The 8,358-nt window shown below is 50.7% G+C and overlaps 1 protein-coding gene across 2 annotated transcripts; it reads right to left on the reverse strand.

The window, feature by feature from the left end:
- Positions 1–317: 317 nt before the first annotated feature.
- LOC141499905 (uncharacterized) lies at positions 318–5,095 on the reverse strand. Of its 2 annotated transcripts, XR_012471796.1 has the most exons (8): positions 4,995–5,095; positions 3,470–4,540; positions 2,797–2,950; positions 2,500–2,561; positions 2,064–2,109; positions 1,615–1,656; positions 1,397–1,508; positions 318–1,036 (listed from the first exon to the last, which is right to left on the reverse strand). XR_012471796.1 is itself a non-coding variant. In XM_074202693.1 (7 exons), exons 1-7 carry the CDS (start codon positions 4,995–4,997, stop codon positions 1,462–1,464), a joined length of 1,425 nt encoding a protein of 474 aa, XP_074058794.1. In that variant the 5' UTR covers positions 4,998–5,095; the 3' UTR covers positions 318–1,461. The 2 variants fall into 2 exon arrangements, 1 of the variants encoding a protein (XP_074058794.1); XM_074202693.1 differs by having other exon boundaries at positions 318–1,508.
- Positions 5,096–8,358: the final 3,263 nt, after the last annotated feature.

Here is an 8,358-nt window from a genome sequence, read left to right on the forward strand (position 1 = left end):
GATGAGGGGGGTCATCGAGTGAAGGAGGAAAAGGAGACCCGACAGACAGATTAGAAAAAAATGACTTACTTTTTTCCATCACTTCATTTCCTAATCTATTCATCCCCAACCCAGAGAACCAGAGATCTCTAGTATTAATGGAAATGCTTTCAGGACCAAAGGACTGGCCACAACAACAGAAGCCTGAAAGCATCAGTGGGTGGGCACCTGAGATAGGAAGGGACCCATTCAGCTGGAAAAAACAGTAGAAGGGATGTCAGTTTCTGTAGGGGGAGCTGGATTAGGCCAACACGAGAAAAAGTCCGAGTTTTGTGACAAGGTTCTTTATTACTAAAAACAACAAGAGTAACATTTCAAGAACAGGACTGTTGGTGAGCCTATGCATTTCTGTTTTGAACGTGTAGAGAAACTGGACAATAGTAACACTGAATGGCTGCCCTGTTTCTTGACCTTCCCTTTGCTCGAACCTTGCTAAAAAGTGAATGTAGCAGCAGTGGTGGTGGGGTGGTGATGGTGGCTGTGGTGGCCGTGGCCTGCCCCTTGGAAGCACTGGCTATTCCCCTGACCTCTCATGGACCAACTGGGCCTGGCCAGCAGCCTGAGGGAGTCCTGGCCTCCAGAAGCCTTGATCTTGCCCCTTCTCATCTCCTGACTCCCACCACCAGCTTTATAATATCTCAAACTCCATAAACACCATGAAACTCCCCCACCCCATCCCCAAGAAAAACATCAACCCAGGCTGGCCTGCTCCCAACTTTCCCATTCAAACTCCCTCTAATCTAAGGCCTTCAATTATTTTTGCCTGGGCTACTCTAACAGCTTTGAGGTTTCAATCCTAACTGTGATGCTGACTATCTATGTGATATTGGGCAAGTCACTGGGTTTCCCTGGGCCTCAGTTTCTTCATCTGTACAAAGGGAATCACTCCAATGGGGAAATGCCTTCTCTCAAGGCTCTGACATCCAAGCCCTTTTGAACAAAACCCAGGACAGCTGGTATTTCCATAACGCCATCATGCAGATCATCTTGTCTGATTCTTATAATAGGGGTACAAACAGGAAGATATTTTTAACATCATTTTACAAATGAGGGACTTCAAAGATTAAGTGACTTGTCCAGGGTAACACAGTGAAATGTTAGATGCGAGATCTGAACCCAGATCTCTCCTGCTATTTCTTCCTGATGATCCACATAAAGTGGAGGAATAGGATCCCCAGGGGGACAGGAACAACCACTCAGCAGAGCAGCTGGAGGTCACTGTGCTAACATCTCAATGAAACTTGGCCCCAGGCAGCCCTGTAATTAGAACTAGTTGACCCCCCACCCATGTGCTTATTTCCAATATTCTAGGGTGGGGAATGTAGGTAAGGGTTGGAGTAAGGGAGACAACAAGAACCTGGAAAGACTCCATGGTAGGGCCCATCTTGGGAGAAGAGGGCCCTGGAGTCTGGGCCCTGGCATTCAGGTGGTGCCCCCTTTGTTTGTTGTGGATGGATCCTGGACAGAGCCTGTCAATCAGAGCCAAGGGAGGAAGAAGGGAGAAGGAAGTGAAGATGGGGGGCCCCAGTAGCTCCAGTCCTCCATCACCCTCCTTTTCTTCCCCCAACTACTAACCTGGAAGACCCTGGAACTCCCCACTAAGGCACTGCATGGCAGCTGGAATAAAAGGGCATTCATTAGGCCCTGGGTAGCACACTCTTTTGCCCCCACACCCAAAGCTTCTGGGGTCTTAGGATCTGTGCCCTCATCACCCTACTTCATCTCTCCCAGTACTCTTGAGACTAAAGAACCCTGGAAAGAACTGGAAAGGGAAGGCTTGGGAAAGAGGAAGAAGGGCAAACCTGCCCTCCTGCTTGCTCCCCTCTCTCTGGTGTCCCTCCTACAGCCTCCTTACTAGGGCTTCTTCCTCTCCTATTCTCTATCTGATCTAGTCTCTTTTGAGCTAGACAGAATCAAGGCTCAAACTCACCAGCCCCTTCCCATGCACCCCCCCCCTCCTCCTTTCCCATACTCCATGATATTGGCCTCCTGCCAGGACCAACAGAGTTGCCCTCCCCTCATACCTAGCTGGCTTTTGAGATCCTCCACTTGTTTCTGCAGCACAAGACACTGTCCCAAGAGATAGAACAGTCTTTCAGTCAGCGCCTAAGCTAAGCCACCCCCCCAACCCAGCTCATCTCCCTTGGGAAAAGTGGGAAGGAGAGGGGGGAATAATACTAAGGTGCTTATTTAGTTCTCCCAACAATGTTATTGGTATCATCCCCATTTTACAGCTGACGGAACAAAAGCTTGCTCCAGGGTTCCTTGGCTAATCAGTGAGACATGAAGGCCAACTTGTTCAGATGGATGTTAGGCCATCTGGTTGTCTCTCATACTAAAGTCTCCTATTTGGCTGTGGATGAGGCTCATTTCTTTGCCTAGCAGTGGGCCAGGTGCTACTAGGAGAAACCTGGGGCTAGGGAGAAGGACCCACTGGGAAGAAGGTCAGACTTCCCTTACCTGGGGGCATGTCTGCCTGGAAGAAGGCTGGTGCTTCCTGTCCTGCTTGCGGGGCTGCTCATCTGGAAGCAAAGGGGACAAAACCAGGTAGGATCATGTTGGGCTGGCATGAACCAGCAAGACACCTAGGGCTTAGGCTCAGGCCAAGAGACTAGCAAGGCTACAGCCAGAGGCAGCCCCAGACACAGGCACCCCCACCACCCCACTCTTCCTGGAGTTGAACTGGGAGGGTTGGCCTTCTCTGGACTAGGCTGTTCCTTGTTAGTAAAGGCAGCTCAACCGGCTCAGAGGACTCACCTGTCTGGGAAGGAGCTCTGGATTGGGTACTCTGGCTAGGAGGGAGGGGCTTCACATTTCGAGCTGCCTGGGGGTCCCTGGATTTTGGTTCCCGAGCACTGAGGCCTCTTTGATGCAAGGAGAATCTCGGTGGCACTGATTTGCTGCGGAGGAGCTGAAGTACATGTGGACATACAGCACAGACACACAGATACACACAAACACAATCAGGGCTAGGGTTTAACTGGGTTTGCTTGCCCTTGGTTGGATCCTTGCCTGTTGATGGGGGAAGGGCAACTGGCCTGGCTTCCCCCACTGCTCTTGCCTCAATCAACTGATATACCCCTAACCCAGGAGGGAGAACTGGTCAGCAAAGAACCATACAGCAAGTGGAGGATCTGAAGTCCTTATGGGGAGGCCAGGTGTCGCAGAGCAGGGCTGACCCAAAGGCCTAAGCCTTCCCAATGAACTTGGAGTGGCTGGCTTGGGGATGGAATGCCAGGCACCTCTCTGTGGCCAACCCGCCTTTTGCCCTTCAGCTTCCTTCTTGTCACCTGGTCAGTCAGCCAGTGGACAAGCAGCTATTCTATTGGTTTAACAGGTCGACCATTCATCCTCAAGGACACAAATTACCTAGAAAGAAGTAAATGTATCAAGGAAGTGGCAGACACAGAAGAGGGGACAGCTCACTCACTTGAGACGTCTTGGCTGCTGAGGGCTGATTATTCCCTGTTTTGGCTGATGGCTCTGCTTCCTTCATCCTGCCTGCCTCACTGTTCCTGCCTTTCTGTTGCCTAGGTCCTGGAGGTGCCAAGCATTCCCTTTTGGATTTGAGCAGGACTGGCAAGCCAGAGGTTTTGTAGGGGACAGCAGACCATCTCTTCTGACTAGGCAAAGGAAGGGCCTGATGCCCCCTCTTAGAAACAGCTAAAGGCCCCCCCCCCAGGGATCGTTTCTCCTGTACTGCCTTCCCCAAAGGGCCACTTTTGGCGGTGGCCTTGACTGGGTTGCCTTTGACTGCTAAAGGCCCCTGGGCGCGTATGGCACTGGGCTGATTTGTCTCGGTCATACTTGGCACTTCCTGAGCTGTGGGACTCTCAGGGAAGGGGAAAGCGGATGCCCCTTTGAGCAGCTTCTGTTCCTGTAAAGCTCCCTGTGGGGTAGAGGTCACAAAGGTAGCCAGGCTAAATAAGAAAGTCTTGTTGGTGGACACATCAGAGAGATCCTGCACTGTAAGCAGGCCCTCTTCCCCACTGGCTCTGTCATCTGGAGGCTGGTTGCTTTCTGGCTGGGCCCAGGGAATCGGAGAAAGGCCCAAGCTAAGCAGATAGGTCTTACTGAGCTCAGAGCTTGGCTGGGGGGCCAAGGGGTGGGGATTGGCATCCCTGACAGAATCGGGGGACTGGCTAGAGAGCTCCATGGTCACGTTAAGCTGCCATTTGACTGGTTCGGCTGGGCTGGCAGCTTCCTCCAGAACGGGCAGCTCTTTGAGGAAGGGGAGGCCCTGCTCGCTTGGTGTGGCAGGGGAGGGCTCCTGGCCAGGCTCAAGAGCAGAGGCGGGGAGTGGGCTGTCACTGGACTGCACCTGGCCCTGCTCACTGGCTGGTGAGTCCAGAATGGAAGAAGTGAAGTGGAGAGGTGGGAGCTCGGCCTGTATGGTGGAGACATCATCCTCAGTTCCCCCATGACCTTGCAGCTGCTCGGCGATGACCTTAGCCTCCTCCACAAAGCTGTCCCTGAAGCCAAGGGTGTTGTTGGGAGACTGCTGCGGTGGGGGGAGACAACAGTCACGTAGATCCATTAGTAAGGACCTTTGCTCCGCCCGCCCCCTCTCTTCTCCCACCCGGGCTCTTCTGGAAGAAGGGCCCCGACCCCCCCCCCCCCCCGGGATCCAGATCAGAACCGGATCGAAAACCGGACTGTAAAGGGGAGGGGGAGGGGGAAGGCTCTCCCGGCCTTACCTCCGCCCCTCACCCACCCCGGAAGTGCTCTCGGCACTCCCCCCCCCCGCGTCTTCTGGAGAGGGGAGGGGACACGGGGGTGGGGAGGGCACACGAGGACCAGGGAGGGAAAGGATTCTCCTCACAGGGCTCCGAGGGCCCGAGGAAGTATTTGAACTCAGGCCGCAGGCGCCCGAGCAGGGCAGGGCCGCGCCCCCGTTCGGCTCCCCCTCCGGGCCCGGGGAAGATTCCAAGGCCGGGGCCCGGGAGAGAGGTTACCATGACAACCCGCCGTCTCTGGCCGCCTGAGGAGCTGAAGGACTGGCAGTCACGAGCACTCCGCCACACCAGTCAGCCCAGCAGCCTCGCTTTCAAACCCGGTGCCGCGCCCCCATAGGGTTTCCCCGCCAGCCAATCCACTCCTCCGCCGAAGACCCGCCCTTCTAGGCTTCGGCCAATCCGGAGAGCCCGGCGGAGCGACGCGAGCAGCAGCCAATTGGAGCGCCGGGCTCACTGCGGGGAGCCGCCCGGGCCCGTAGGGCGTCGGGGCAGCGTTGGGGGCGGGGCTTCCTGGCCCAGCTGGGCCTGCAGGGTCCGCACCTGATGGGAGGCAGCTGGAGGTCCCGCCCCCGCTTTCTCCCGGGGGAGCCTGGCGGGGTGGGGGGTGGGGTCGGGGAGACCGAGAAACTAGGTGGGGGAGGGGAGCGCTAGAGACCAGGCCCCGGAGACTGGGGGGGGGGGGGGGGGGGAGACAGAGCGCGAGACCCTGAGTGGGGGCACCCGGAACCCGAGAGGGCCAGCGAAAGGCACTCGGCCCTGCCCGCCTCGTAGCTAGCCTTTATCTTCGGCCTTCACACTTAGGCGCTCTTAGCTCTATTTGATCGATGGGGAAACTGAGGCCCCAACAGGTTCCAGGACTAGGCCAAGATCCCCTAAGTAGGAAAGGCTGTGAAGCAGGATTGGAATTCAGGTCCACCGGCCTACCCGTTATGCCACCTCGAGACCCCTGACCCCCTCCTTTCTGGAGGACATAGCGCTCCCACTCCCTTTTGGTCCCCCCTCTGTCCTTTCAAAGACAATTCCTTAGCATCCCTACCTCTCTCTCCCTCTGGTCCTTTCAAGTGTCCTTCTGGACACATTCCCACTGGACAGCAAAACACTCCCTTCTGGTCTGGGCATCAGCCGAAGTCCATCAGAAATAACATCTATTTATTAATACACAAACCTGTCTTCTTGGAGAGAGGTTCAGAGAACCCCAAAAAGATAAGACCCTTCCCTCTCAGTAGGGGGCTCTCTTTGGCTCTTTACATTTTTACTCTATAAACCCAGGAAAAATTACTTAAAGCTGAATTGTGGGACAAACTGAAGAGAGCATTTGGCTTATAGTCAGGGCTGTGTGCCCCTGGGTAAGTCAGTCACTTATAACCTCAGGGTCTTCAATTGTAAAATGAAAATAATAACATCATTTCCTTCCCAGAATTCAACTGAGATGTTTATAGAGTGGTTTACATGGTGCCCAGTACTCCATGGCTGTTTAATAATTGCTTGTTTCCTTCCTTAGGTCTTGACTCAGATCTGGAGTCTTCCAAAGACAAGAGGAAAAGACAATCAATGAATAATGTACATCAAGAATGCCTGGGACCTAGTAGGTGTTTTATAATTGCTTGTTTCCTTCCTTAGGTCTTGACTCCTTTCTAAAGTCTCAAAAGTGAAGGGGTAGAAAGGTACTCAATGGAAAGTAGACATCAAGAATACAGAGTGTATTATTTGAAATATGTCTATTTCTTCTGTATAAAAGAAATTTCAAACACAAAAGATGATACTGACAAAAAGAAAAACCCCAGACTTTGAGAAACAAGAGTATATATATATATATATATATATATATATATATATACACATATATATGTATATATATATATATATATATATAGTTATATATAGTTATATGAATGGGCATTTTACATTTCACCTCTGCCTCTGCAGTGTCCAAACAACTTCCTCCAGGTCCATGTCTTCTGACATACTAGGTCAGCAAAACACAAATCTTGGGGAACCTTCCTCCTGTCAGTAATCACCCTCTCTAATGCTCCAGCTCTTTCCTGGCTCCAACTGAGAGCTCTACATATCTTGATTCCTTCATTTTACAAGACTAAAGCCATATTTGTTCATCTCAAGATCTCTATGTTCAGGAAACACAGAAATAAAAAAGACAACCACGGTATCCAGTTACCTCAGTGAACCCTTGCTTTACTTGCTTGGGGTGTGCAGAAATGCTTTGTTGCTGGTTATGTCCAATTGTTATAAATATTTTCCTGAAAACAATTACTTCCTGTGGCCATTCTAAAGATTCCTCCTCCTATCTAGTCAATGGTGAACAAAGAGATTCATCTCTCAGTTGGGTTAAACAAGAATACATTTGCAACCTTGGTTTTGATCTTAGGGCAAACCTTTTAAGCCTAGTTTCAGGGCATCAAGGTTCATTCCTGGGATTGACTGGTGTTCAAGAGAGATTGTCTCTCATTTTGATTTAAATGAGACCATGGACATTGTTCTAATTGATTCTTGAATATTTTATATTACAACTGAAACCCAAGAGCTCTAGTTTTCCACAGCACCAAAAGTAGAGTTTGAAGAGTTTGCTGGCTGATTGACCTTTCTTGGTCCCTGGGGGCTGTTCAGTCAAATCCTCTGAGCATCCCTGTGCTCACTTTTTCCGAGGACTTTATAACTTCTTGTTCTTGTTCTTGTTCTTGTTCTTCTTTTTGCAAAGCAGTGGGGTTAAGTGGCTTACCCAAGGCCACACAGCTAGAATTATTAAGTGTCTGAGGTCGGATTTGAACTCAGGTCCTCTTGACTCCAGGGCCGGTGCTCTATCCATTACGCCACCTAGCCTCCCTGACTATATAACTTCTGCAGAATGGGCCCTTCATCCAGCAGGGCAGTTCTTTTCCTGCATTAGTATATTTCTTTGAACTGAATTCATCAGAATCTCATTTTTCTTATTTGTTTGGTTTTCAACTAAAAAAAAATTTGAACTTAACACCTGACAAAATGAACATTTTCATAGACATTGTAGCCAAGAAGAACAGTGCATAGACGATGGTGGATCTGATTGTTATCTCAACCTTGCTTTTCAAATGAAGAGGGTATCTGAAGTCTTAGTGCATGGGTGGCTAGGTGGCATAGTGGCTTAGAGCACCGGCCCTGGAGTCAGAAGTACCTGAGTTCAAATCCAGCCTCAGACACTTAATAATCACCTAGCTGTGTGGCCTTGGGCAAGCCATTTAACCCCATTGCCTTGCAAAAAACTAAAATAAAAATAAAAATAAAAAAAGTCTTAGTACAGCCCAAACCTACTCTAAAACATAGAAGTTTAGACAGAGCTTAGGAGTGGTTCTGTTTTCTCTTGATCTTAATAGAAGAATGGAAAGGGAACAGAAATACATTGGAAGTTGGGGGAATAAGAACAGAAACAAAAGTTAGGGGAAACAGTGCTCAAAGTAGACACCTGTATAAAGGAGGAGGAGGTGGGGTGGAGAGAGTGGTTAGCATTTGAACCTCACTCTCATCTGAACTGGCCAAAAGAAGCTTGTGTGTGCGCGCACACACACACACACACACACACACACACACACACACA

Source organism: Macrotis lagotis, chromosome X (genome assembly GCF_037893015.1).
Source record: "Macrotis lagotis isolate mMagLag1 chromosome X, bilby.v1.9.chrom.fasta, whole genome shotgun sequence".
Lineage (NCBI taxonomy): Eukaryota > Metazoa > Chordata > Mammalia > Peramelemorphia > Peramelidae > Macrotis > Macrotis lagotis.

Excerpts from the sequence above, each read along its gene's own strand:
- LOC141499905 (XM_074202693.1), bottom strand. Across the intron at positions 2,562-2,796 it reads CAGAGCTCCTTCCCAGACAG|ATGAGCAGCCCCGCAAGCAG; the intron begins GTGAGTCCTCTG and ends CTTTGCTTCCAG. Across the intron at positions 2,110-2,499 it reads CCAGGCAGACATGCCCCCAG|TGTCTTGTGCTGCAGAAACA; the intron begins GTAAGGGAAGTC and ends CTCTTGGGACAG.